The 23,655-nt window shown below is 36.7% G+C and overlaps 1 protein-coding gene and 1 pseudogene across 3 annotated transcripts in view; one reads left to right on the top strand and one right to left on the bottom strand.

The window, feature by feature from the left end:
- The window catches only part of COMMD10 (COMM domain containing 10), a 222,621-nt gene that overhangs the window by 88,990 nt on the left and 109,976 nt on the right, over positions 1 to 23,655 (bottom strand). The window contains exon 6 of one of the 3 annotated variants that reach the window (XM_023197487.2): positions 14,420 to 14,800. The exons of the other annotated variants lie outside the window; for them this stretch is intronic. Within the exon in view, the coding sequence (XP_023053255.1) occupies positions 14,780 to 14,800 (21 nt within the window). The 3' untranslated portion in view covers positions 14,420 to 14,779. Of the gene's footprint in view, positions 1 to 14,419; positions 14,801 to 23,655 lie in introns of those variants that run through there. 3 annotated transcript variants of the gene reach the window in all.
- Positions 12,734 to 12,831, top strand: LOC111530989 (annotated as a pseudogene).

The following is a 23,655-nucleotide window of genomic DNA, read 5'->3' on the forward strand; positions in this document are numbered from 1 at the left end:
GGGGGCATCAGTGGTTGTAAAGCCTTCCGGGTAATAACCACAAGGAAAGTACCCACAGCTCTGAGCTAAACTGACTTGTGAATCTGCACTTAGTATTTCTACTTCTCCTACTGACTCAATATATAACCTAGGCAAGTCATGTGATCTCCCTGTACTTCTTTACGTGATTCTACTCAAAGGGTAATTGGCTATTTCACAGGGAACTATACTTTAATCTGCACTTTACTGCACTGTCAGAAAGGTGAATAAAGTGGCAGAATCCTTCCATGAATTTCTATTTCAAAGAAAATAAAATTCTGGGGCCAAGCATGGTGGCTGACATCTGTAATCCCAGCACGCAGGGAGGCTGAGGCGGATGGATTGTTTGTGCTCAGTTTGAGACCAGCCTGAGCAACATAGTGAGAACCTGTCTCTACAAATATAAAATGAAATAAAAACTAGCCAGGACTGGTGGCACTCAAGTCCCAGCTACTCAGGAGGCTGAAGTGGATGGATCACTTGAGCCCAGGAGGCGGAGGTTGCAGTGAGCCAAGATCACACCACTGCATTCCAGTGTGGGCAACAGGGTAAGACCATATCTCCAAAAAATAATTGTTTTCAACTCCACTTATAATTTGGCAAGAAACAGAAAAAAAGTACTGTAATTTCATGTACTGTTTGGGTAAAATATTAATACAATGACATGCAAAGTAATAAATGTCATCCTAGGTGTTAATGTCTTACTAAGTCTTCAAAGCACACTACTACCAAATGGATGCTGAATGAATGAAATGAATTTTACAGTCTCTTCCAAAACTCAAAATTCTATGATTGTAATGTAGGCTATGCAAAATTTGATAAGGCAACCCCACATTAAAAAATGCCAAAAGGGTTTACTTTAGAATAAATAAAATATTTATGTGACAGAAACACTAAACTTTCTTGATTATATACTTCTGATATAAATTACTGAAAATCTGTAAGGAGAAAACACTCACAAAGTTGTTATTTGTATGTAAGCACACATTGAAAGAGAGAAATACAGTTACAGCAATGCTCCTAAGCTTAATTTAGTAAATCATACATCACATTAAAACAATATCCGTTTTTTTAAGGTTTTGTTCAGTGTCTTCTTGATAAATTTGAAAATTAGTAATATGATGTCCTTTATATATGAAGATGAAGATTTATCATTTAGAATATACTATATTAGCTATTTTTCCAGTCATCACATAGACTGTGAAAAGCCATTCATACATATATTTAGTATTTCTGTGACTAACGGCAAAAGGGATGTTTGATTATAAGTACGTACTGCGCACAGCCTTAAATAATAAACATTTTTCTTTTTCTTTAAAAAAGAAAAAAAAAGCACCAGTAAAACATCAACTCCATAATCCTGACTCTTTAATATCATGTGATAATAATCTACATTAACCAAAGCAAGAATCACAGAGTTAACAGATTTGGCTATTAAGTTTTTTTTTTTTTAAACATATTTATTTTTCCATAAATTATGGGGGTAGAGGTGGTATTTGGTTACATGAGTAAGCTCTTTAGCGGAGATTTGTGAAATTTTGGTACATCCATCACCCAAGCAGTATACACTGCATTATATTTGTAGTCTTTTATCCCTCACCGCACCCCCCTTCACCCCAAGTCCTCAAAGTCCACTGTATCATTCTAATGCCTCTGTGTCCTCACAGTTTAGCACCCACAAAACAGTGAGAACACACAATGGTTGGTTTTCCATTCTTGAGTTACTTCACTTAGAATAACAGTCTCCAATCTCATCCAGGTCACTGAAAATGCTGTTAATTCATTCCTTTCTATGACCGAGTAGTATTCCATCATACACACACACACACACACACACAGACATATATACCAGTTTCTTTATCCACTCGTTGGTTGATGGGCATTTGGGTTGGTTCCATGACTTTGCAATTGTGAATTGTGCTGCTATAAACATGTGTGTGTGCAAGTGTCTTTTTCAAATAATGACTTCTTTTCCTCTGGGTAGATACCCAGTAGTGGGACTGCTGGATCAAATGGTAGTTCTGCTTTTAGTTCTTAAGGACTCTCCACACTGTTTTCCACAGTGGCTGTACTAGTTTACATGCCCACCAGCAGAGTAGAAGTGTTCCCCGATCGCTGCATCCACGCCAACATCTACTGTTCACAGATTTTCTGATTATGGCTGCTCTTGTGGGAGTAAGGTTGTACTGCATTGTGGTTTTCATTTGTATTTCCCTGATCATTAGTGATGTTGAGCATTTTTGCGTATGTTTGTTGGCCATTTGTTGTATCTTGTTTTGAGAATTGTCTATCATGTCTTTAGTCCACTTTTTGATGGGATTGTTTTTTTCTTACTGATTTGAGTTTCATTGTAGATACTGGGTATTAGTCCTTTGTCAGAGGTGTAGACTGTGAAGATTTTCTCCCACTCTGTGGCTTGTCTGTTTACTCTGCTGACTGTTCCTTTTGCCATGCAAAAGCTCTTTAGTTTAATTAGGTCCCAGCTATTTATCTTTGTTTTTATTGCATTTGCTTCTGGGTTCCTGGTCATGAAATTCTTGCCTAGGCCAATGTCTAGAAGGGTTTTCCAATGTTATCTTCTAGAATTTTTATAGTGTCAGGTCTAAGTCCTTAATCCATCTTGAGTTGCTTTTTGTATAAGGGGAGGGATAAGGATCCAGTTTCATTCTGCTACATGTGGCTAGCCAATTATCCCAGCACCATTTGTTTAAAAGGGTGTCCGTTCCCCCACTTTATGTTTTTGTTTGCTTTGTCAAATATAAGTTGGCTATAAGTATTTGGGTTTATTTCTGGGTTCTCTATTCTGTTCCATTGGTCTGTGTGCCTATTTTTATATCAGTACCATGCTGTTTTGGTGACTATGGCCTTATAGTATAGTTTGAAATCAGGTAGTATGATGCCTCCAGATTTGTTCTTTTTGTTTAATCTTGCTTTGGCTATGAGGGCTCTGTTTTGGTTCCATATGAATGCTAGAAATGTTTTTTCTAATTCTGTGAAGAATGCTGGTGGTATTTTGATGGAGATTCTGTTGAATCTGTAGATTGCTTTTGGTAGTATGGTCATTTCTACAATATTGATTCTGCCCAACCATGAGCATGGGATGTGTTTCCATTTGTTTGTGTCATCTATGATTTCTTTCAGTAGTGTTTTGTAATTTTTCTTGTAGAGGTCTTTGACTCCTCAGTTAGGTATATTCCTAAGTATTTTATTTATTTATTTGTTATTGTAAAAGGGGTTGAGTTCTTGATTTGATTCTCTGCTTGGTCGCTGTTGGTGTATAGAATACCTACTGATTTGTGTACATTAATCTTGTATCCGAAAACTCTGCTGAATTCTTTTATCAGTTCCAGGAGCTTTCTGGAGGAGTTCTTAGGGTTTTCAAGGTAAACAATCATATCGTCAAACACTGATGGTCTGAATTCCTCTTTACCAATTTGGATGCTCTTTATTTCTTTCTCTTGTCTGATTGCTCTGGCCAGGACTCCCAGTACTATACTGAAAAGGAGTGGTGAGAGTAGACATCCTCGTCTTGTTCCAGTTCTCAGACGAAATGCTTTCAACTTTTCCCCATTCAGTATTATGTGGGCTGTGGGTTTGTCACAGATGACTTTTATTATATTATGGTAGGTCCCTTGTATGCTGATTTTGCTGAGAGTTTTAACTGTAAGAAATGCTGGATTTTGCTGAATGCTTTTTCTGCATTTACGGAGATAATCATGTGATTTTTGTTTTTAATTCTGTTTACATGGTGAATCACATTTACTGACTTGTGTATGTTAAGCCATACCTGCATCCCTGGTATGAAAACCACTTGATCATAGTGGATTATCTTTTCAAATGTTGTTGGATTTGGTTAGCTGGTATTTTGTAAAGGATTTTAGCATCTGTGTTCATCAAGGATATTGGTCTGTAGTTTTCTTTTTTGGTTATGTCCTTTCCTGGTTTTGGTATTAGGGTGATGCCAGCTTCATAGGATTAATTAGGAAGGGCTCCTTCTTTATCTTGTGGAATAGTGTCAAAAGGATAGGTACCAATTCTTTGAATGTCTGGTAGAATTTTGCTGTGAATCCATCTGGTCCTAGACTTTTTTTGTCGGTAATTTTTTAACTTACCATTTCAAACTCGCTGCCTGTTATTGGTCTGTTCAGGGAATCCAATTCTTCCTGATGTAAGCAGCTAAGAGCTGTATCTTTCCAGAAATTTCTCCATCTCATCTTGGTTTTCTAGTTTATGTGCATAAATGTGTTCAAAATAGCCTTGAATGATCTTTTGTAGTTCAGGGGTGTCAGCTGTTAATATCTCCTGTTTTGTTTCTTAGTGAGGTTATTTGGATTTTCTCTCTTCTTTTCTTGGTTAAGCTTGCTAATGGTCTATCAGTTTTATTTATCTTTTCAAAGAACCAGCTTTTTGTTTCATGTATCTTTTGTACTGATTTGTTTCAATTTCATTTAGTTCTGCTCTGATCTTGGTATTTCCTTTCTTTTGCTGGGTTGGGGTTTGGTTTGTTCTTGTTTCTCTAGTTCCTTGAGGTGTGACCTTGGAATGTCAGTTTGTGCTCTTTCAGTCTTTTTGATTTAGGCATTTAGGGCAATGAACTTTGCTCTTAGCACTGCCTTTGCTGTATCCCAGAGGTTTTGATAGGTCGTGTCATTATTGTCATTCAGTTCAAAGAATTTCTTAATTTCCATCTTGATTTCGTTTTTACCCAATGCTCATTCAGGAGCAAGTTATTTAATTTCCATGTGTTTGCATCATTTTTTAAGGTTCCTTTTGGAGTCAATTTCCAGTTTTATTCCACTGTGGTCTGAGAGAGTGGCTTGGTATAATTTCAATTTTCTTAAATTTATTGAGGCTCATTTTACGGCCTCAATCACATGGTCTATCTCGGAGAAAGTTCCATGCACTGTTGAACAGAATGCACATTCTGTGGTTGTTGGATAAAATGTTCCGTATGTATCTGCTAAGTCTCTTTGTTCCAAGGTAGAGTTTAAATTCATTGTTCCTTTGTTGACTTTCTGTCTTGATGACCTGCCTAGTGCCGTCAGTGGAGTACTGAAGTCCTCCACTATTATTGTGTTGCTGTCTATCTCATTTCTTAGGTCTATTAGTAATTGTTTTATATATTTGGGAGCTCTAGTGTTAGGTGCATATGTTTAGGATTGTGGTATTTTCCTGTTGGACAAGGTCTTTTACCATTATATAATGTGTCTTTAACTGCTGTTGCTTTAAAGTTTGTTTTGTCTGATATAAGAATAGCTTCCCGTTTGCTTTTGGTGTCTATTTGCATGAAATGCCTTTTTCCACCCCTTTACTTTCAGTTTATGTGAGTCCTTATGTGTTAGGTGAGTCTCCTGAAGGCAGCAGATAGTTTGTTGAGAGTTCTTATCCATTCTGTGGTTCTGCATCTTTTAGGTGGAACATTTAGGCCATTTACATTCTATGTCAGTATTGATATGTGAAGTACCATTGCATTCACCATGCTCTTTGTTGCCTGCGTACTTTGTTTTTTTGTTTTTGCTTTTTAATGTGTATTTTTGTTTTATAGGTCCTGTGTGATTTATTCTTTAAAGCGGTTCTGTTTTAACATGTTTCCAGAATTTGTTTCCAGATTTAGATCTCTTTTTAGCAATTCTTGTAGTGGTGGCTTGGTAATGGTGAATTCTCTCAGCATTTGTTTTTCTGAAAAAGACTATCTTTCCTTCATATATGATGCTTAGTTTTGCTGTATATAAAATTCTTGGCTAATTGTTTTGTGTGAAGAGGCTGAAGATAGAGCCCCAATCCCTTCTAGCTTATAGGGTTTCTGCTGAGAAATCTGCTGTTAATCCGACAGTGTTTCCTCTGGTGCTTCTGTCACACAGCTCTTAAGATTCTTTCTTTCGTCTTAACTTTGGATAACCTGATGACAGTGTGTCACGATCTTTTTGTGATGAATTTCCCAGGTGTTCTTTGTGCTTCTTGTATTTGGACGTCTACGTTTCGAGCAAGGCTGGGGAAGTTTTCCCGGATTATTCCATCAAATAGGCTTTCCAAGCTTTCAGAATTCTCTTCTTCCTCAGGAAAACCGATTATTCTTAGGTTTGGTTGTTTAACGTAATCCTAGACTTTTTGGAAACTTTGTTCATATTTTCTTTTTTCTTTGTCTTTGTTGGATTGGATTAATTTGAAGACCTGTCCTTGAGCTCTGAATTTCTTTCTTATAATTGTTCAATTCTATTGCTGAGACTTTCTGGAGCATTTTGCATTTCTGTAAGTTTGTACAAAGTTTCCTGAAGTTTTTATTGTTTTTTCTTTAAAGTATCTATTTCCTTGAATATTTCTTCCTTCACTTCTTGTATTGTATTTTGGATTTCCTTGCATTGGGCTTCACTTTTCTCTGGTGCCTCCCTGATTACCTAAATAACTCACCTCCTGAATTCTTCTTCAGGTAAACCAGGGATTTCTTCTTGGTTTGGATCCATTGCTGACGAACTAGTGTGATTTTGGGGAGGCGTGTTAAAGAGCCTTGTTTTGTCATATTACCAGAGCTGGTTTTCTGCTTCCTTCTCATTTAGGTAAGGACTCTGTCAGAGGGATGGTCTAGGGCTGAAGGCTGTTGTTCAGATTCTCTTGTCCCACGGGGTGTTCCCTCGATGTAGTACTCTCTCCATTTTCCTAGGGACGTGGTTTCCCGTGAGCTGAACTGCAGTGATTACTGTCTTCTGGGTCTAGCCACCCAGCAAGTCTACCCAGCTCCTGGCTGGTACTGGGGGTTGTCTGCACAATATCACATCCTGTGATGTGAACCATCTATGGGTCTCTTCTCCGTGGATACCAGCGCCTATTCCAGTGGAGGTAGCAGGGGAGGGGGGACTGGGGGGTGGGGTGTACAATGGACTCCGTGAGGGTTCTTAGCTTTGGTGGTTTAATGCTCTATTTTAGTGCTGGTTGGCCTCCTGCCAAGAGGTGGCGTTTTCCAGAGACCATCAGCTATAGTTGTATGGAGTGGGACCAGTGGTAGACAGGAGCTTAGAACTCCCAAGATTATATACCCGTTGTCTTCTGCTACTAGGGTGGGTAGGGAAGGACCATGGAGGGGGGCAGGGCTAGGTATGTCTGAGCTCAGACTCTCCTTGGGTGGGTCATTGCTGCGGTTGCTGATGGGGAAGGGGGTGAGATTCCCAGGCCACTAGAGCTGTGTACCTAGGAGGATTATGGATGCCTCTGCTGAGTCATGCAGGTTGTCAGGGAAGTGGGGGAAAGTTGGCAGTCACAGGCGTCACCCAGCTCTTATGCAAACCAAAGGGCCAGTCTCACTCCCACGGAGCCCCCCAACAGCCCAAAGTCTGTTTCGAGGTGGTGGGCGAGAAAGGCTTGAAAACTTGCCCCAGGCTATCTGCCTCCCAGCTGTAAAAGAAAAGGGCTTGGTTCCCTCACCTGTTGAGTGTGCACACCAGATTTGTGTCCTCCTCTGAGTTCTGGCCAGGAGGCTTCTCACCCTGTTCAAATTGTTACAAAGTTCAGCTAGAGATTTCCTTCTCTCTGTGGAGTTTTATCCCCTGCTCCGCTGGCCACTATTCTGATGGATCCCTGTGGTGTCATGCAGGAATGGCCTTGCTAGGGGACCCAGCGAGCTCCAGGGCCTTTCTGCTGCTTCCTTCACCCCTATATTTCGTTCAGCTCTCTAAATGGACTCAGCTCTAATTAAGGTCAGAAACTTCTCCCACAAAAAGACCTTCAGCTTCTCCAGTGGAGGTGTGTGTTTGGGAGAAAAGGGTCTCCCTTTCCCACCTCCGCAGTTGGGGCACTTGCAGTATTTGGGGTGTCTCCTGGGTCCTGCAGGAGCAGTCTGCTTCCTTCAGAGGGTCTGTGGATCCTCCGGGATTGCTGGTTTGTTCTTGTAGTCAATCTGGAGCTAAAATTCACAATGCAAGCCACCACACGCTGCTCTGTCCAGAGCTGCAATATAGTCCTGCCTTCCATCTGCCATGATCTGGCAAGAGCAAGTTTTTTAATATAGAAAGTAATATTACAGCTCTGTATGTCTAAGATTATTTATCCACAAACTTATTCTCCTTGATAACAGTGGCAAGTGGTAAATATCTTTTTCAAATATGTATCAATTATTCTAAATTCTCTGAATATGAATAGCTTTTAAAATGTTCATCTGTACTGTACGTTATTAATAAAAACAAGGACAATAGACTGACTTGCCCACCATCTATGTGGCTATGTACATTTATCCTGGCATATCTGTGTAGCTTTCATTGAGATCGGTTTTCGTAACGCACAGTCTCAAATTAAGGGGAATTCTTTGCTTATTATAACATTTCCTAATATTGACTCAATTAGCCTACCACTCTAAAGGGCCACAAGTTATGGCAGGACTTTTATAGTGAAGTGCTAAGTATCTGAATACAAAAACAAAATGAAAATGCTTGAAATTTTATTTGTAGCTTAATTAGTCCAAGTTGAGCAGACTCCCCAAGCAAGCCATAAGATCATGATGCAACTTTGTATGGCAGTTAGCAGCCCCTGCAAATATACTTTATTCTGATAGAATCTACTTTGACTGTTTATTTTTAAACAGATTCTGACCCTCACTTACTTGACTGGCTGCCCCTCACAAGAAGAGCTATACATGATTTTTAACACACACACAGGCACATCTCATTGAAAAATGCATTCTATTACAAAAATATACTTTAAGTTGAAAAAAATTTAAACCAATTTCCCCACAGAACTAATGTTATGAGCAGTAGTTAGACTTCCAGACTAGTTTATAAAATTTAATGTGAGATTTTATTTAATGTGTTCTTAGTTGAACAGAACACTTTTGACCTCTTAATTCTAGCTAGCTGGGGACCATCAGGAACAGGAGTAGCAAAAGGGCAGTGTTTATTAGTATCATTAATAGTACCGGTGGTAATAATATCAGCCGCCATAATAATATTATGGAACACCCACCATGTCTAAGGATTGTAATAAATGCTTTACCTAGTTGATTTCACTTAATTTCCGTAATCACTCTATGAGGTAGGTATTATTATTTTCATTTTACAGGTTAAAAAATGGGCTTTTGAAAAACTAAGTGACTTGACTAAGGTCACATAGATTAGAAGTGGCAGGGTCCCAGGACTCACACTTAGGTCCACATAACTTCTAAAGTCCATGCCATCTACCACTTTCCTACACTGCCAGGCTTCAAAATACCCACCTTCCTTCCCACGGCCAAAATTCCCAATCCTTCAATAAAAGTGATCCCAGCTACATAATAGGAGAAACCATTCTGATCTAATTTACACTGGATATAAATGACTCAATCTTGTCAGAAGTAGTGTTTTCATCATCTAAAAAAGAAGGCAAGTTAACCCAACTGAATTCAATTATGGTATATTAGGTAGTGAAACAAAAGTAAGGAGAGCAGTTTTCAATGGGAAACTTAAGCCCTACTTAAGAAGACATCTATACCTATCTGAGTGCATCTTTTCTTTTTCAGAAATACCACTACGCCACTCAGTGTGATACTGAGAGACCCATCAATCAGGTGGCCTTCCTTACACAAACCCTAGTAGTCATGAGAGCCAAGCAGGGCCAGTACATTTTTCCCCCTGCAAATTACTAATCACCATTGGGGAAAACAACAGTCAGTCACACTTACTTGAAATGCAGAACTGTAAGAATGATACACATGTGCACATAGGCAGTCCATGGAGAAGCCCTGTCAGAGAATGAAGCCAACACAGAGGAAAGCAAAACCGAAGAATGCAGAAACAAAACTGTGTGGTGCTGGAATCCCTGGATTCTGCCATGGCAGAGGCTTGTTTCAATGTAGCTGTTTGAGCCAATCTGTTTCCTATATTTGATTACGGTAATCTGTGTTAGGTCTCTGGTGCCAGCACTCAAAAGAGCCCTCACTTAGAAGACTCTTGAGGTCGTGTTTTCTAGGCAGTGCTTTTGGAAGTTCTTTTCTTTACCCATTTCAACACCCACAGATATGGTACAAGCAAGAAGGAAAATGAAGAAAATTTCAATTTCAGATCAGGAATGACAAGTAAATGCTAAATGCAGGCATTTATGAATGGTGTTGGGAAAGTTAAAGAAAGTATTGATAAAATATTTGCCTACTTAGAATATATACCAAAATCTGGAAATAGCCTGCTTCTGTCATCCATAAACTCATATTTTCACTCATGTTTGACAGAAAATCACAATATTATAATGTCAAAACTGTAGAAAGTTATATAAGGCAACGGGGTGTAAAATGTAGGAAAGTGCTTATTATAAATAGAATATTTAGTTCTAGCAAATTTGGTAATATGTTTAATTTGACTTTTAAAAATACATATTTTACATGACTTAAATATTCACTTAAAGTGTTTGTATCCCAACTTGTACTCTATCCTGAAAGTAAACATGTAGCTATTTCAAAGTTTTATAGAACTTAAGGTCTGAGTTTTCATTCTTATCTTTCAGGATTAGTATTTCAGCTTAAAGTTATTAGTTACTTTCCTTGTCAATAATATTTCAGGTACAAAAGTTATATGTAATAAAATATAAATAAGAGGTATTCCTCAAAATATGGTATCAATACTTTACGATTCCAACTCAAGATGATTTAGCATTTATATTCCAAAGAAACAGAGAACCCTTGGTTGCCAATGACAGAAAATCTAACCCAAACTGGCGTAGGCAAAAAGGCAGTGTAATGGGTCATGTAACTGAAACTATAGGATTGGAAATCGTTTTAGAAATAGCTGGGTATTTATCAAACTATAAAATATGGTAGCAATTTCTGTACATATGTGTACCACTTAAGTTGTATTTAAATGCACATAAAATTATTTTGTATATAAATAGAATTCCACAACATAAATACACTGTCACTATTATCTGTCCCTCCATATATTAATCATATATTTTAGCTGCATATTTAACTTTCAAACAGTTCCTAATTATAAAAGTTTCATAACATTTTTCTAGTAGGTATATATTTAGGCCTCAAAATATACCATCAGGACTCAGTTTCTCTCCCTCCATCCTCTCAGTTCTACTTTCTGATATTTTGGTCTTCTTCTCAGCTCCATGTGATGTGTGAGGCTGTGGTGCTTGAAGCTGCAACAGCTATCGTTCAGTGGAGGTATTCTGATATATACCCATCCAATCTCAACCAATCACTGTGTTGAAGGAGATAAAGCGTGCTGACTGCCTAGGCATAGGTCACATACACCATCTCTGAGTTGGTGGAAGTAGCCTTACTCTAACAGCAGGAAAGGGAAAGATTCTTCAAAGAAAAATCAAGGGATGTTTTTCAGAAGGTCAGGAGTACATGCCTAGTACAAATTATTTCCTTTCATAATAAAGATAATATTAATAAACAGTAACAAATAAAAACATGCTTTAAGTTGTTTTCATCTTGCTAAAATATATGAACAATTTCTTGAAGATAGTACTGTTCATTAGATTTTCACTACTGTTTTCTTCTGATGCCATAACTTAAATGATGTAAACTTTTATTTCCTCTTTCTTAAATTCCCTTTACAGTGTTAACTGAAATTTAGGGTTTTGGCAGCTGTGGCTATAAAAAAGTTGTAACATATTTCTAAACAGCTAGGGATTAAGATCCTAGCTTTTTCCAAGAGAATTGTACTAGTCCAGTTGTTGGTCACAAAGAACAGAAGTGATTTCTGGTTAAGTTAAGCAGGAAAGAATTCAGATGGCACACAAAATGATGAAGCTGAAGAACAGACCTGGGAAACAAGATAGCACTAAAGAAGGTTAGGAAGCCAGAACTGCAACCAAAATCATGCCGGAAAAAAAGACAGCCTAGGAAGCCTCTGCTGAGAATATGGCACCACCACCACCGCTGGAACCAGTATCTCCACTGGTAGGAGACACTGGATGCTGCTCTAGCCACTAGAGGCTGAGGTGGGAGGACTGCTTGAGCCCAGGAATTGGAAACCACTAGAAGAATAAAGTCTAAACTGTCCCTACTTCTTTGCATCACTTTTCCTAGATGTGAAGTCTCATGCAGAGATTTCCAACTGCTTGATGGAAACTCTAGCTGTCACAGGAGGTCATATGCCCCAAACTCTAGCTGTCATAGGAGTTATGAGAGGAACTATCTGTTCCACTTTGGCTCCCACAGAAGGAGGTAGAACCTAAGGCACTCAGAATAAACCCTAACATACAATGAGGCATCAATAAAATTTTTATTCTTGTAAAACACTGTTTAAGGAATTATGTGGCAAATGTTGTTTTCACAATGATATTATGTGACTGACAGCCCAATCTTCACTAATAACAAACACATGGGCTGGGTGTGGTGGCTCACGCCTATAATCCCAGAACTTTGGAAGGCCAAGGTGGGTGAATTGCTTGAGCTCACGAGTTCACAACTAGCCTGGGCAACATGGAGAAACCCCCTCTCTACAAAAAAATACAAAGATTAGTCAAGTGTGGTGGTGCACAGATGTAGTCTCAGCTATTCATGAGGCTGAGGTGGGAGGATTGCTTGAGCAGAGAGGTAGAAGTTGAGCCGAGATTGTGCCACTGTACTCCAACCTAGAGGATGATAGAGCCAGACCGTGTCGGGCAGGGCAGGGCAGGGCAGGGCAGGGCAGGGCAGGGCAGGGCGAAAAGAAAAGAAAAGAAAAGAAAAGAGAAAAGAGAAGAGAAGAGAAGAGAAGAGAAGAGAAGAGAAGAGAAGAGAAAAGAAAAGGAAGGGAAAAACCATGTGCTCACTTACTTCAGTAGCATATCTACTAAAATTGGAAAGGTACAGGTAAGATTAGCATGGCCCCTGCACAAATTCATGAAGTGTTCCATTTTTTAAAAAATAAAATAAAAACTATTAAAAAGAAACACAATAAAGATATTCCTAATATCACACAATTGTTGGTAGAACAGAGGCAAAAGCTGATTACTTAAATCAATCTTATTGGCTCTAATTAGAGCAAAAAAAAATTCCACGCCCGCCACCCCCAGTGTATTCTGCCTGTAGAACATACTTGAAATCAAGTGGACTTGATAAGGCAAAAACAACAAACCTAAGAGGTAATCAAAGCTTGTCCCTTAGGAGTTGATCATGACAGGTCATGGACAACTTATTTTTTTCTCCCTCATGAGTGCTAATTGGTCAAATAAAATCAGTCACTAACTGCAAAGTAGGTACCAATGTTCATCTAGGTTAGTTTCCATTATAGCTACTGGAAACTAACAGAGTAAGCCTTCTGCTGTAAACTGACATAATGATGTTTTAGGTCACCCCTAAAGATTCCTGTCCAGATCTGAATCTATATACTTGAAAAAGAAAAGCTGTCACTTGGTTCCTATATTACCAAACTGCTTCTGTGATTACAAGGTAAAGCCCCTTATTATTCTCTCAGAATTCTACCCAAGACACATGGCTATAACTTAAATAAAATAAAGTGTAAGATATAAAGAAAGTATTTTAAAAAACACTGTTTACAACATAAAGTTATTTAAGTGTAAATAAGTGGAATCCAGCAATTTTATTTATAAAAATGTTTGGTTAAAAAAAAGAACGTAATTATTACACTATGCTTTCTTAACTCAGTTAAATACAAACTATATTCATTTCCAAATTTCTGTTGGATATTTAAATTAGAAGATACTATAAATATATTATATGTAAATATTAATATATGAAGTAATTTAGAGAATGTTAACACATGAAGAAATTTAGAGATCATTTAATCTACTTTGTAGCAGTAGTCCAAATCACTCTTCCTTGTTACAGCCATAAATAGATAGGTTGCTGGATATGTTTTTTACATCAATATCTTTATACTAAAATTTCTTCAAAAATTAATTCTAATACTATTAACCAATCCATCAAATATGGCAGCAATCGCTATACATATGTATACTATCCAATTATATTTAAATGCATATACAATGATTTTGCATGTAAATAAAATTTACAAAACAAATACACTACCACTGCTATCTATTCCTTTGTATGTTCATTAATTTATCATACATTTTAGCTAAATATTTAGCTTTCAGATAGTTCCTAAGTTTCATAACATTTCATTTATTCTACAGCATTAGGAGCTGAAAAGGGTCTAATATATTCAGGAAGAAAACAGACTTTCTGGGGTCTCTTTTGAACACATGTATTCCTATACTGTTTTTAAAGTTTGACTCATTTTTCTTTTTTTTTTACACTTTAGGATATACACCGAGTAGTAGTCAATAAATAATGAGATTTGATTAAAAGTGCCATAAGAAACAAAATACTCAGCTTCCTAATATTTGAAATTATTACATATTTATAGTTATTTTTAAAGCAAAAAGGAGAGGACAATAAAGGAAAAGTATATAGTTGTGCACCTATGATGCATTACTAGCTACAGTGCTTAATAACTCTAGTGGAATCACTAATAGTTTTTATCCACTTAAAATTCATTATGCTGCTAAGGAAAAGACACTCTAACAAGGCCAAGGACACAACTGATGCACTGAACCGGGAAAAGCTACAGTTGTTAATTTATTCAGTCATTTCTTCAACAAATATTTCCTGAGCTCCCTTCAGGTATCCAGTCCTATAACCAGTGTGATCTCTACTCTCTAGAAGCCAACGTTAAAAGGAACAGGGAGAATGATAAATACATTATTACAAATGTGACAGGTGCTGTGAAGACAAAGTATACAGTAGGAGAACTCAGCCAGTTCAGGTCACGGTAAACCTCCTTCAGAAGACGACATCTGGTAACTGAACAGTTAGGTGGGAGGAGTTGAGGAAGGCAGAGAGTGTTCACCAGTTAAAGGAGAGAACCTGAAAAAACCCAGAGAAGGAAGAGAATATTAACTATATTTCATGAAATGAGAAAAGTGCTTATAGCTAGAAAGGAGAGAGAGAATTGTGTAAATATAATGTTAGGGATATGAGACTATCAGAAGGTAATGGGAAAGCTGTTAAATGCTAAGTAGGGAAGTGAAAAAAATGTACAGAAGCAGTCTGGGTTATGGGAGCAGAAGCTGTATAGGAATGGGCTAAAGACAATGAAAATAAACAATTTGTTTAAAAAGTTTGACTGTGGGGTGAGAAACAGAGTTGCAGTTGAACCAACAAGTTGATTATTTGTTACCTTCATTTGCTGCTTGGATTTATTTGAACATGTTTAAATGTTGACAGTAAAAAGCCTCCAGGGAGAAAGATAATGAAGATGGAGGAAAGAAAAATTCCTCAGATGATTAAAAGAGGTGGAACCCAGACCTGAGGAAATTATAGGTAACCATTAGCCCAATGTGTTATTGTCTCCAAAAATGCTTGATGGCAGTAAAGTCAGGTAAGATTCATCCAGGGTCAGAGTTCTTGCTGGTTGTTACAGAGAAGACTAATGGGAAAAGAACTTGCAGACACTGAAAAGAGAGTAAAGTGATTAGAGTCTAAGATAAGAAAATAATGAAAATATAGTAAGGATCTAATAAAGAGACCTCAATGTAGTCAGAGGAGGAAGTAATCAGAGGCAAGATATCTGTATTCAATAGTTGTAAAATTTGTAATGAAGGCTCAAAACATGGCTCTCTGTGAGTAGAGTTCAATGCAAGAACTAGGGAGGTGAAGGAATTTTTCCACCAGGAATGCCCTCTGTGCACAGGACCCTCATCCTTTTGCTACGTTTTGTTCTCTGAGAACTCCATCAGTAAGACAACGGAATTCCTCCCTACTTCCCCACTCTAACTGCCACCCACTCTCACAAACTTTACAATGCCAAGGAGAAAGCAGGGTGGGATCTGAGAAAAAGGAAAGCCAAGAAATAGACTGCTTGACCTTGCTTGTATTTTTTCAAGCTTTTTTGTAATACACAGACCCCTTTGTTCAATCAATACCTTACATAGAAATACAAATGGTAAAACAGAAACGTATAGCTGCTCTGCTAGAAGTAGGACCTAAGGTGCTGTTAAACGCCCCTTGTCTTTGTCCTTCCCACACACTTATACCTAGAAGACACCTAGGACTCACAGCACAACTGACCATTCTTGTTCAAACTGAACAAAAACATACAAATTCTATGCTTTCTTAAGACACACATTCTAGTATGGGTCATTGTGGATCACATAGGTTAAGACAATATGAAGATCTATGGGCACAAACCTCTAAGAAAACACGAAGAAACTTTACTTGTATCTCCCTTTCTATACTTAGCAGTAGGACTTGTTCATCTTTGGGAAGAAACCTGTATGTGCCAAAACTTTAATCACACATTTTGTATAACTGCCTTCTATTCTTTCAAAATTCTGTCAGGAAGTTAAATTTATTCTCATTTTGCAAAATAGGAAGTTAAGGCCCAGAGAGGTCAACTAACTTGCCTACAGTCACAAAGTTAATAAGTGAAGTGGTCAGGATTCAAAGCTGATTTCAAAGCCCCAAAATCGATTATATCACATTGCCTCCAAGACTCATCAATTTAACAATGTTCCTCTACTACCATTTTTATATAAAATCTTCTGGCTAAAAGCCCATAAAATGTTTTCTCATACATACTATTAAAAACAGCTCAACCCTAGAGAATTACCATGTAACTGTTTTAGATAAATAGGGCATAACATAGGCATTCTAACAGATCACTGCTGAATCTGTTTTCTTTTGGTAAATAACAACTCCACTGCTACTGGAGTAAAAGTTTACACTGATTTTTTTCAGGTTTGGTGTTCATTATATCTTAATTCTAAACCAACACTGATGAGATTGTACCCTAGAAGCCAGTGTTAACCAATATTATCAACCAGAAAGGCTGGGTGAAGATGAAATTGCAACTACTAAAAATATCTCTATGAAGAAGTAACAAAAGTCACGGAAACAAATATTTGAAGAAAACAGTCACTAAATAATAGGCTCATGAGAAAAAGAAGCCCAAATCAATTCAACTTATTGTAGAGGAAAGTTGATTTTAATCAAGACCTTCAGAAAAAAAACTAAAGGTCAGATATATAGTTAAGAAAAATAAAGAAAATGTAAATACATAATTAGGGAGTGAATACAAAAGGAATGACATGCTGGATTTAAAAAAAAAAAAAGAGAGCGAGAACTAAGGACCACATAGAAATGTCTGTCCTTTTTCTATGTGTTATTATGGTAATAAATACATCTATTGGTCTTCCAGAAACGATGTGAGATCCATAAAACTTATTTTACTAGTCATTAAAAGTATTTGTTCCCAAAAGCACCATGACCTCAGTAATTTAACATTTGGAATTTGAGAACAACATAGTTAACTGTGATTATTAACCCTTAACAGGAGACTGATTAAAATCATTAAAATCCACATAACATCTAAAAGTTATATTTTGTTTAAAATAACACCAGTATGCTCTGCAGTGCATGGAAACATAAATCTCAAAAACATCCTACCACATTTCTAATAAGCACTAGTTCTATTCACGTCTAGCCTGCCACCAAATATACTTGAGTATGATTACAGTGGAGACATTTCCTAAGGGCAACAAAGGAACTGCTCCGTTAATTATCAGCTATCCAGGTAACCCAAAACTAAATGTAGAATTTATATTTCTACATTCACTCAAAAAGTATTTATTAAATGGTTACTCTGTGGCAGGCAGTGTGCTAAGTGCAGTGAATATATTGGTGAACAAAACAGAAATGGTCTATTTCTTTAAAATATACAGAAACGGCATTCTCTCAGAACACAAAGAAAGTTACAAGTTTAAATTAAATACTACTTTGAAGATTTTTATTAATTTCAAGGAGGCTTATAATTCACTTTCATAAGGATATGGGTTATTTAAGTCCTCCTAATAGTCCCTTGGATAACTGAAAGGTATGTTAAAAATAAAAAAAGACTTTCATTTTAATGAGTCTATGTAGTCATCGAAATTCTAGGGCCTGAGCCAGCTGAAACCAGATTTTCAAAACTACTTCGGTCATTTACATTTTTCTCAAGGAGTCTGCTAAGATCTTTAGGTTTTAGATCTTCTAGGAACATTTTTCTTTCGGTTCTTGCATCATCCTTAGTCTCTCCTATAAATATTAACATTTCATATTTTGACTAACTCAATATAATGTTAGATATTATATGCCCATGGTAATTTATTTCTAGGTTCTCTGGTGAGTCAATGGCCTCTCTCATCAACAATCTCTCAATGATCATCGTATTAGTCTGTTCTTACACTGTTATGAAGAAATACCCAAGACTGGGTAATTTGCAAAGGAAAGCAGTTTCACTGACTCACAGTTCTGCATTGCTGGGAGGCCTCAGGAAACTTACAATCATGGGAGAAGGCAAAGGAGAAGCAGGTACCTTCTTCACAGGGTGGCAGGATGGAGTGAGTGCAAGCAGGGGAAATGCCAGATGCTTAAAAAACCATCAGATCTCTTGAGACTCACTATCATAAGGACAGCATGGGGGAAACTGCCCCCATGATTCAATTACACTACTTGATCCCGCCCTTGACACGTGAGGATTATGAGGATTACAATTAAAGATGAGATTTTGGGTGGGAAGACACAGCCAAACCGTATCAATCAAGTATTTACTATTTTCTGGACAATCTGATTTTTTCCACTTGGAGATAGAATTTTAATCCCTTTTTACTCCGCTTTCTAACTTTTTAAGATTTGTATATGTCAACATTCCCTTAAACCTCCTCAAATAGATTGTTTTCCTCTTAACTGATAATCTTTGTGTTTTCTCTAGAATACTCTTTTGTTTCTCTAAATTTTATTAATATCTGAGAAATATTCTAAATTTCTCAGCAACAAAGTTTCTTTGATTTCCCACTTTAATGTATCAATTTTTAATCACCTCAACCGACTTTTTTTTGCTCAAACTCTCAAAACACAGCTGAGCTCCCCGACACCCATCACCCCCCACCTCTTCCCCATTTTAGTAAACAATACTACCATTCGTTAATTTACATAAACCAGAAACCTATTGTTCTTAATTTCTCTCCTTTCTCTTTCACCTCCCTCCCTGCCTTCCATCCATAACCTTAATATTAAATGGTAGCCTAGAGCTAGAGTACTATCAGTTCTTAGAATAAAGAAACTTTGTTTTTGCCTCAGAGCCTGCATACATTCAATTGTCTACTCGAATATTGTGCCTCCCTCCTAATAGACCTAGTTGCTTCTCTTCTGTGGGTCTCAATTGCAATGCCATCTCCTCAGAGATCACCACACCTAAAATAGTTTGCTAATAGTATCAATTATCACCTTGTTCTTGCCCTTCACATGACATATTTCAACTGGCAACTACATAATTTGCCTGTTTACCTGCTTTTGTCCATATATATGTCCCCTAAGAGAATATAAACTCCATGAGGGCAGGAGCTATGTCTATCCTACTCTTTATCTCCAGCCCTAAATAAGCCTGGCACATATTAGATATTTAGTAAATATTTACCGAATAAATGAATATAGTAGAAAGTTTACCTAAAGAAATGCTGAGATGTTGGCCAATTTTATAATTTCCTACTACCGTTATAAGAGCACAGTGCCAGAAGTTAAAGATCACCTGCTTAAATTAAAAAACCTTCCTTCTTATTTTCATCTTGATTAGGTCAAATGGTTCCACCATGATCTATAACAGTGATTCTCAAAGTATGGTCCTTGGACCAGAAACATCCGGCGCATTTCAAAATAGTATTTCTCTAAAAATATTTGTAGAATTCAACAAAACAGACTTCCTATTATTATTTCCTTCTTTATGTGGATTTTTATGATTAACCATGTTTCATACTTTTTTTTAAATCTATGACTCAAAACTCAGTACCAATAATGTAGATAGGTTTAAACTACTCTGATTTCTGCTAATTTCTTTCATACTAGTTGTAAAACCCTAGCTCAGCTTTAATTCACATTGTATCACTGTTTCACACAACTTCAGAAGATAGAAGATATAAAGCATAATCTTGGTCAATAATATGAACACTGGTAAACAAACATCCCAAAAGCATAAACGTCAGCATTTAGAATTCACATATTGAGTATCAACTGACCATATATTCACAGACCACTTCCAGAGATCTCAGTGTAATCCAACAGAGAAGTACATTAGAGAAATAAAATAGATTTCTAATTAAAATGAAAGTACAGCAAGAATAATAAAGTTTTTTAAATTTTATTTTATATTTTTTGGAGAGAGGGTCTCACTCTGTCGCCCAGGCTGGAGTACAGCAGCACAGTCTCAGCTCACTGCAGCTTCAACCTCCCGAGCTCAAGTGATCCTCCCACCTCAGCCCACCAAGTAGCTGGAACTACAAGTTTGTGCCATCATGCCCAGGTAATTTTTGTAGAAACAGGGTTTCACCATGTTGTCCAGGCTGGTTTCGAACTACTGGTCTCACACAATCTGTCCACCTCAGCCTCCCAAAGTGCTGGGATGAGAGACAGGAGCCACTACATATGGATAATTAAGACTTTTAAAATAAGCATTTCCTCATTTTCTCCTAAAAATTACAACAAAAATTCATTAAAATGATAAGAATTAAAATGTAGTCAATAACTGATATACTACAAAATATACAATCCCCCTAAATGACCGCAAGTCAAAAAAAAATTGATTTTTGTAAAAATAGCTTTAAAAATACATTTTTTTAGCCAGGGTTTTTTTTTTGTTTTGTTTTGTTTTTAATTTTAGTTTCACTAAATTTGTTTTTCAAATAAACTTTTAAGATTGAAGGTCACAAAAAGAGAAAATGTATAATTTCTTAAACAGAATGAATTGCTAATAGAAAATTTCACAATAAATTGTATTCTCTAGGCAACTATTATTAAAAATGAGGCACTAAAATTATGTATAAAAATCAAATCCATTATTCCAAGACTAATACAGGAAAAAAATCAAATTAGAAAAAATATACACTTCTCTCGTACTCCATTTCGGTGGCTTAGGACCTAAACAAAAGATAAATGAATAACTGAAAACATAATTTAGTGAACACATTTTAAAATATATCCTAAGCAATAGATCAGTGACAATTACAAATTTAGATATACTATTGCTAATTTGTATTAAACTATATCCATCAAGGTTTCTATAAACCTGAATGTATGTATTATTCCATTCAAAAATGTTTTATACATATAACTGAAAATGTACAGAGATAACCTAAGCACCTCTAAGTGTATACAACAGATATAATCAATTATTAACCCTAAAACCTCAATTCATCCCAGACCTCCTTCCAAGTTACTTTATTTCTGTCCATGGAAATAGCATTCTGCTTTGCTGCACTCTTCTTCCCTTTATTTTCTATAGAAAACTGCCATCTTGTTCAATCATTTTCCCCCAAGAAACATCTTATAGATTTGAGTTTTCTACTTCATTCCTACTACTACTACCTTTTCCTGCCTCAATATTACTTCAGTCTTTCATGGTTACCATCACACTGACCTTCCAGTTGATAAAACTGATACAATTTTTATCAAGCCATTCTGCTCAAGAAATCTATAAACGCATTTTGGTGCCTATCCCATAAAAACTACCTGGTTTGCAAGGACCTCTTCAACCCAGGCCCAGGTTACTAACTGAAATTAATTCCCATTGTGTACCTTCTACTCTCATTAGGCCATCCCCTATGCTCTGTGCCAGGTCTTTTAAGCTTCCTTCTTGCTCCTTCCATTGTGGAAGAGCTCTTCTCCCCACCACCTACCCGTATCTTCGATGTCTCATTTCTTCTGTATGCTTTGAATCAAGCCCATCCCACACAGGCTCACAGGTATTTACAAATGGGAAGAGTACCAGGCCAAAGTCAGGAAACCTGTGCTCTTACTCTGGTTCTGACATTATCCAGTAGTGTAACCCTGGGCGGATTTTTGAGTTAAACAGCTAGTCCAGACTTTTGTTTCCTCATCAAAACAAAATAGGTATTAGATTGTTTCTAAAATCTCTTTTAAAATTATTTAACTCCTAGAACACTTATAGTCTTAATACTTTATCACTTAATCGTACATTAAAGGTTTTATGTGTACTGAATCTTATTTACTAGGTTATAAACTTTCCGAAGATAAAAGTTACGTATTGTATGTTTTATATTTTTGCAAACTCAGCAAGCATGACACAGTGTTTGATAACATAATGGTTCTCTTTCAGCTATTTTATCTACGGAATCATAAAATTACATGGGTAAACATGGGGCCAGAAGCATGATGTATTACATTTTAAAACAAGCTTATCTTGTATTCCTTTAACAAAGAGCATCTGAAATCCCTAAGTCTCTGGTTCAGGTATATTATTAAATAACATGTATCTAATGTAATTGAATAATTAAAGTATACAATGTTATATTTTCTTAACACTTTGGAATGGAAGATATTTATATGAATACATCTTAATGATCATCTGCATCAACTACAGCTAACCACTTCTGAGAATAAATCAGGGCATTAACCTGTGTGCTAAAACCTTATTATAAACCAACTTTCCTTAATGCTACTAAGAAAAGCAGAGTTGGGGCCAGGCGTGGTGGCTCACGTTTGTAATCCCATCCCTTTGGGAGGCTGAGGCGGGTGGATCACAAGGTCAGGAGTTCAAGACCAGCCTGACCAACATGGTGAAACCCTGTCTCTAATAAAAATACAAAAAAAAAAAAAAAAAAAAAATTAGCCGGGCAGGGTGGCACGTGCCTGTAATCCCAGCTACTTAGGCGGCTGAGGTAGGAGAATTGCTTGAACTTGGGAGGCGGAGGTTGCAGTGGGCCAAGATCGTACCATTGCACTCCAGCCCGGGTAAAAGAGCAAGACTCCATCTCAAAAAAAGAAAAGCAGAGTCAACTAACTGTAAAAGGCCCATCTAGGCTAGAAAGTAAACTTGGCCTGAGATGATATATATCTCCTGGTGCTATATACAATATTAAGTGCTTCTTAGGAATTATTAGAATAGTGAATATTTTTAGGGACAGGAACTCAAACGGGGCATCATCCCTGTTATTATAGTTATGCACAAATTTTTAAAATTATAAATATTTACACATGTACATTTGCAAACTCAAGGTACATTTTTGGTGTCTTCAGGGGTTTTATTGTACTTTAATATGTGTTAATTTTATAGTAATTGTATAATAACTCCAAATACGTAATGTAATTATCTACTTTAGAACAATTTTATAAAGTAAGTTTTGTTTAAGGCTTAAATCTTACTAATTAATCACAGAATCTTAGAGGTGGGAAAGAACCTAGAATCACAGGTCTAACACAATGTTTGTTACATAGTAGAGGCTCAATAAATAAATATTTATCTAAGCAATCTTGTAATATTAGTGCAAATAAAGGAAGACAATCCAAAATGAAGTGGTTTCTATTTCAACTCCATCATTCATTTCAGCGGATGGCTCATTTTCACCTTACTTTCCTTATCTCTAACTTGCTTTATCTATCATACAGCTATATATCTAAACATTAGGAAAAGGAAGTAATTATAGACATAGGGTTTTATTTCTTGTACAGGCACAAAACACACAAGAGCCCAAATAACTCTCAAGTATAATGTGTACCATTCTGAACCCTATCTTTTTAAGTTAGGGTACATGCTCATATTATCTGAGTAAAAGAATATTAAAGCCAAGAATGCAGGTTTATTTGTTCAGCTAATAAACGTTTATTAAGCACCCACTATGTGCTGTGTAAATTCCAAAAGGAAAAATATGAATAAGGAAACAAAACTCAGTATG

This window comes from Piliocolobus tephrosceles, chromosome 4 (genome assembly GCF_002776525.5).
Source record: "Piliocolobus tephrosceles isolate RC106 chromosome 4, ASM277652v3, whole genome shotgun sequence".
NCBI lineage: Eukaryota > Metazoa > Chordata > Mammalia > Primates > Cercopithecidae > Piliocolobus > Piliocolobus tephrosceles.